General features: G+C 34.2%; 2 protein-coding genes across 2 annotated transcripts; one reads left to right on the forward strand and one right to left on the reverse strand.

Moving 5' to 3' along the window:
- Positions 1-1,113: 1,113 nt before the first annotated feature.
- On the reverse strand, positions 1,114-3,041 carry LOC123916897 (protein OCTOPUS-like). The gene has a single exon (XM_045968473.1). The coding sequence runs from the start codon at positions 2,892-2,894 to the stop codon at positions 1,212-1,214; it is 1,683 nt and encodes a 560-aa protein (XP_045824429.1). The 5' UTR covers positions 2,895-3,041; the 3' UTR covers positions 1,114-1,211.
- Positions 3,042-5,869: 2,828 nt separating this feature from the next.
- Positions 5,870-6,496, forward strand: LOC123915134. The gene has a single exon (XM_045966284.1). It carries the CDS (start codon positions 5,870-5,872, stop codon positions 6,494-6,496), a length of 627 nt encoding a protein of 208 aa, XP_045822240.1.
- Positions 6,497-6,798: the final 302 nt, after the last annotated feature.

Consider the following 6,798-nt stretch of genomic DNA (forward strand, 5'->3'; position numbering starts at 1 on the left):
CTTTATGAATAGTCAAGTTTTAACTGTACTACAACGTCAGTAACTGCTAGAAACCTGACATCATCCTAGTCAAGATCTGCAGCTGGGTTAACTTTAAGGTAATTAAAGTGTTTTTTGAACCAAATAGGTGACAGAAAGCTGATCAGCAAAAATACTACTACTAATGCGATCTTTTAACGATGAAAAATTCAAAAAAACAAAATCAGTGAGTGAACAATGAAGATATATCCACAACACTAGAACAGAATTAGCAAATTAGCAATGACCCTTTCATTCATCAGAGATACTATAAAGAGTACATAACTTGCTAAATTCCAAATATTCATTTTTAACAGTATCAGAAAACGTAAAATTACCCAGTAAGCTATGAAATAAATTGAAATTCAACAAATATGAACTTAATTTTTGTCATTTCCAACCAAAACACAAGCAGCACATAAACTCAGTGAAAAACATACTCCTATATTAGAACAGCAGAAGCTATGCACCAAAACATACTTGGTTTTATGAGAAACGAACGAAAGTTAATATAGAAGGTTTCTAATTCAGGTAAACTGGATAGATTCTCAATCTGCAATGCCCAGTTTCAAGCCAACCACATGAGTGAAGTAGTAAGGCAATGCAATATCCTAATTTTGATTTATGCAACTAAAGTTACAATATCCTAATTTTGATTTATGCAACTAAAGTTACCAATCAAATAACTGCCTTAAAACTCTCATGAACATACCTCAATGTTAAGTCAGGAACTCAAGGCCAACTGAAATAATTTCAAGATTACATACCAAGAATAAGAGCATGACTGCATGAGAGCATCATTATCATTAATGTGTAGTACTTACTATAAACAGAATAGAAAGTTACATACTGGCCCAGCTATGCTGTTGTTATAGATGTATGAACTAAAGCATATTCAATGCTACCTTAACAAGCTTTGAAAACCTAACATGCATCTTGCCAGATTCAAAAGTTTTATTCGATAGCAGTAAATTATAGTAAAATTCTAGTGTTGTGTATCATGTTACTCCTAGCAATGTTGAAATCAGAAATTTATTGTGCCAATAATATCGTGGTATCGATGTTCTATTCTGCTACCAACATTAAGTAAACAACTGCAACAAAAATCTAACAATGTGATAAACTTTATCTCGGATAAGAAACAACACTATATATAATATTTCCAACCAGATATTCTATCAAAAGTTACAGCTTTACAAGAAACTTCTGGCGGATGGATTCAAATCCTTTGAGCTACTCTTTCCGGACCTGCTTCGCCTATAGCTCTTCAACGGTGTCAAATAGAATCTTAACAGGCCGGTGTCAACATTACTCGTGGAATACCTAACACTCCGATTCCTTTGAAGCGTAAACTCTTGTCTTCCATTCAAAACATTTGCCTTGGTTTCAGAACCACCGCCAAGGCCATTGACTAAACCAGCCATTCTACTATGATTTCTACAACTAACACTATAGCTACGAATAAGCTTCTGGCTAACCGATTCGCTCCCTTGTCCATTAACAACCCTCCTCAGCTTCTGCCAAGACTCTGCAATTGGCTTATTAACAACATCACCGGAAACACATTCTTCCTCTACCAATTTATCTTCTTTTCTCCTCTGTACTAATCCCAACTTATTCCATAACTTGCCCCATTTGTGAAACTTGTTCGTTCCCTTTTGATAACTTCCAATTTCGGCATCACAAGCTTCCTTAGAAGCAGATCCTGTTGTTCTATCAACAATAACATTATTCTTAGGTTTCAAATTAGCATCCCTCAAATCTTCCTCAGTGATTAGAACTTTTGCACCATAGAATAACTCGGTTGTGGCAGGAGAAACCTTGGCATTAGATATCACTCTCAATTCATCATCTCCAATCACCACCGATTTCCTTCGAGAGTTTGACCTATCAAAACTCCTCCTTTTCCGATCCAAATAATAATGCTTTGTCTGAGCTGAACCACCCGGATAATGCTCTCCACCACCAACACCACTACCTTCCAAATTCACCACCTCTTCTCCTTCTTCTTCATCTTCTTCTTCCTCAACCAAAACCCCATCACCATTTATAGCAACCATTGGCGAAAACCTCGAACACGATTTCCCAATCAAATAACCATCCCATGAAGCTCGAGGCGCATCAAACGAAAACCTCGAATCATCAACAGAAAATCTAGGCTCAGTGTCACATGATCTTCTACCCAATGATAAACCATATTCTCCAACCTCAGACTGTGTCTCTCTCAAATTTCTCACCCTTTGCTTCTCAACCTCCATGTTCCTCAAACCAACGCCATTTCCGGTAACAAAACCGTCACAAGCAGCATCATTTCTCTTCAACTTCTGTTTCTTCTTCCATTTCCTCAATCTCTTACTGAAAACCGAAGCCGCATCCCAGAAACTCAATCTAGAATCTCTCCCTCCGTTTTTTCCGCTACGAATTTCAAGATCTATAAACTCCTTCATCGTCTTCGTCTCTTCTTCAATGTCATCTTCAACTAAAACCCTAACAGTCTCTCCACCTTCAAAATCCCCAATCTCGAAACCAGATTTTCTCGAATCGATTTCTACATTCTGATTCCGAATCGAACTCTGCTTCTTATTCTTCTTCTTCTCGTCGTCGAGATTGAAAAGGTCCGATAACGTGCCACGATTCTGCTCAGGTGCAGCGAGGATCTCACAAGACCTACGGCGAGGCTCGACGGCGGAGGAAGAAGCTTGGTCGGCAGCGGCACTGCCGGAGCAAGATTTGGTACGGCGGAGTTTGGGTTGTGGTTCGACAGAAGAGGATTCGATTCCGGCGAGACGTTCGGTGAGACAGGATGCGCAAAAACCGGTGATAGGTTGGGAAGGGTGACGGTGACAGGTGGTTAAACGATGCGTTTTGGAAGTCATGGGTGAGAGTGTGAGTGGAAACAGAGTATAACAGTGTGTGAGAGCATGTTAGTTACAGTGGAAGTGAAGTGAAAGAACACTGAATGAAGGAAGGGACATAATTAGTATTCACTGTGTGTGTTTAAGGGTATAAGTGGTTCTTTCCCTGTCTTATTTATAGGACCATATCCCATCATAGGCCTCACATATTATTATTACTAACATGACCCAAGATGAAAATCACTTCTATTTTCTAGAGGATATGCAGGACATTGGGTTTCACATTATAGTCATGTAATCTATTAAGAATTTTCACATCGTTTGCAAAATAAGCTGAATAAGTGTTTATAAAGTAGAGATAATCGCAAAATCTTCATCTTACAAACTGATTTTATAAGGATGAGTTAGTCGCAAAACACAATTCTAAGATAATCGGCAAACTCGAGATCGTTTGATTAAAATTAGATGATTTAAATTTCAATCTTACCGTAAAAAAAATTAATCTTAAAATTTTATATTAAGGGAAAATAAAAATTATTTTAAGATCTAAGATTGGGTGGTTCATAGATGTTTGATTGCAGCCACTATCGACTGCATTTGATTCAATTCCGTATGTAGAATGTGATGAAATGAAACTTATGTGTGACACTACTAAGTGTGAAAAGCGATTGATCTTACCCTTATTTTGATTCAAAGGCTAATTCAATTTTGGAAAATGTTTCCTGACACAACATTTTTTTTTTGTAAGTCCTGCCATTTAAGTGTACACATCTTGAGAGCAAGAGAGGTGAAGAGATTAATATGATAGATGTGATATGATAAAAACAAATAACCAAGTCTATGGATCAAACATATTAAATGATTTTTAATTTTTTAGAAATAAAAATTATCGAATATTTACATGATATAAATTTTCAATTCAACAGCATAGTGGTGAAAATCTTTTCATTGCGAGTTGTAGTAATGTTAAATGGATTTAGAGCTATCAATTTCATAGGACCTATAAATTACGGCCGTTGTCCACATGTTAAGGGGTCTAAAGGATTCAAGCTAAAGAGTCGCCTTCCACATGAGTCTCAAAGGTACAAAACATCCTTGTCTTCTCTGTGTAGCCTTGAAAAGTGAATAGAGTAATATCAATCTTTAATTAACAAATCAAATATAGATATTGTAAGTATAGCCTCACCCCACTTATCCCATGGCTGAAATTTGCAGGTCAGTCGGTCCGTCAACAATTTTAGTTTATCTTTTTTATTTACATCAATCATAAAATTTCATATTTTGTTGATGCTATACCAATAGAAATGTTTTTTTTTTAATCAATACCAATAGACAGGGACGGAGCAGGCTGGTGCCCCCACTTTAATTATAATTTGCTACTACTAGTACTACTATGTAATATGTATATGTGCATGTCACTTGTGATGCATAGATTTTTAATTTTTTTGTTTTTACTATCGGTTTAATTTGGTTCGGGATTCAGTTCTGATATTAAGTAATTTCAGCTTCTTGCGATCGCAGTTGCGGGGGATTGAACCGCGACCCTCCCTACCAAGTTCAATGTCAATCACCACTGAACCAACTAACGATTGATAGATTTAATTAACTATTACCACAACAACAAATGTATTTGTGTACAATTTAATAGTATCTAAGTTGATAGTTTGGCGCAATTTTTTGTTTATATTTTAAATAATCGTCTTGCTAACAAGTGTCTCTTATTAAAAAACTAAAAAAGAAAATAGAAGAGATTTTTATTTTTCTCTTGAAAAGAACAATTTTTTTACTTTTAAGGTGTTTAGAATACACAATTTCTTAAATGATTTTTATATATTTATATTTAGCTTCTTAATAAATATATTTATGGCACTTATTAGCATTTGCCTTTAAATAATAACAAAAACAAATTCTGGCAGAGCAATTATTGATCAGATTTTAGTTACATCACAATCGAACACTATATTACCATGACTCCTTCTCCCGTGAATTAGAAGATTAATTTTAAAAAAATTCTTGTTAATATATTTTTGAAACACTTATTTAATTTTGGCAATGTTTGGAATAATAAAACTCCAAAAAAATATTTATGATACATATCAGTATATATATATATTGAAAATGATATGTTATATTTTTAATATCATATTTTTACTTTCTTAAATATTGCCCCTACTTCTCAAAGTTTCTGGCTCCGTCACTGCCAATAAAAAATATATTCTCAGTTATTTGCACAATTTGTTATTTTCAGCACAAAAAACTTTCGAAAAAAATAATGATTTGATGATTTAAAAATAAAAATAAAAAACTTATTTAACTTTTTCTTTATAAAATTGACAAATTTTGTTTTTTTTGGTTGATTCATACAACTATAGATATAAAAATTTATATAATTTTTGATAGAATAAGAAATTTTAGAATTTTTTTTTAGTTAAGTAATATAGTGACTAAAACTTTACACGAATGGAGTGATCCGAGTTTAAATATCCCAAACTTCAACCTCATACATATACGATGTGATGTCCTACTGAGGTAAATTAAAAAGAAAAAAAAATTGTTAATAGATGGATACAAATTTCATTATTTGTAACAGGCATATATACAACATACTGTAATTCAGTTGCAGCAGGTACTTGTGTTTGATGTGATTTGAACTAACAAATTAGAGCAATTAAAAGGCAATATAATAGGAGAATTCAGTTGTTAGATATTTATTTTGTTGACCGAGTTGGTCTTTGATCTTGGACAAAGGCAATTCCATTAAGAGAATAAAAGAATTCAGTTGGTTATTTGATCTTGGACATAGCAAATTTATTTCTCTACAACAGAATTTTAGGAGTTTTTGTTACATTGAACCTACAATATCCATTGCCTTCAAATTCAAAACCAAGACATTATTACTATATATGTATCGATTATTACTACTATTTTTCTTATTCTCTTTCACACTAACACTTTCTTTATTCTTTCTTTAGTTCTCTCACATCTCATCCAAGAAAATGGACACAACTCTAACAGCTTTTCAACGTATGTTTCTCCCTGAGGCATCAAATCCTCCTCCACCACCACCGCCTCAAGATCTCCCTGCCACTAACTGTCACCGTGTTCGTTCTCGCTACCGACCTCCACGTAACGACCCAATCCCTATCCCTTTCGGATGGGCCACCAATCGTCGAGCAAAGATTCACACTCTCAACCATCTCTTACAAAACGGAATCTTTAACATTACGGGGGACGTTAAATGCAAGAGTTGTCAAAGAGAGTTTCAAATATCATTCGATTTGATGGCAAAATTTGATGTAATCTCTCAATATTTTATTACAAATATGAACAACATGAGAGATAGGGCACCGGCTATTTGGATGCATCCAACATTGCCGAGATGTGTGCATTGCGGCCAAGAAAAGAGCGTGAAACCGGTGATTGCTAAGAAGAAAAGGAATATCAATTGGTTGTTTTTGTTGTTGGGACAAATGCTTGGTTGTTGCAAGCTTGAACAGTTGAAATATTTTTGCAAGTACAATAATCATCATCGAACCGGTGCCAAGAATAGGGTTCTTTATTTAACTTATCTTGATCTTTGTAAGCAACTTGATCCTACTGGACCCTTTGATGTTGCGCGTTGACTAAAGAAATTTCATGTATATGATGATCTTGGAAAGTTTTACTTTTCTATTATGATTTTATGTTAGTAGGGTTTGTGGATATTTGATTTTCTTAGTTAATATATGGAAATGCTTTTTTCTTTGGTGAATTATGTTCCATGAATGTTTTAGATTGTCTAAACTTTGTGTTTGTTTTGAGGGTTAATATTATAATGAGAAAAGATATTTGAACAACAAATTTAGATAAAAATATGATAACTATACATTTTTACCATTTTATAATATTTTCTCATATATTTTGGACCGCGTGCATAGACTCATAA

Source organism: Trifolium pratense, linkage group LG3, assembly GCF_020283565.1.
Source record: "Trifolium pratense cultivar HEN17-A07 linkage group LG3, ARS_RC_1.1, whole genome shotgun sequence".
Classification (NCBI taxonomy): Eukaryota; Viridiplantae; Streptophyta; class Magnoliopsida; order Fabales; family Fabaceae; genus Trifolium; species Trifolium pratense.

Excerpts from the sequence above, each read along its gene's own strand:
- LOC123915134 (XM_045966284.1), top strand. The coding sequence starts at position 5,870 with ATGGACACAACTCTAACAGCTTTTCAACGTATGTTTCTCCCTGAGGCA.
- LOC123916897 (XM_045968473.1), bottom strand. The coding sequence starts at position 2,894 with ATGACTTCCAAAACGCATCGTTTAACCACCTGTCACCGTCACCCTTCC.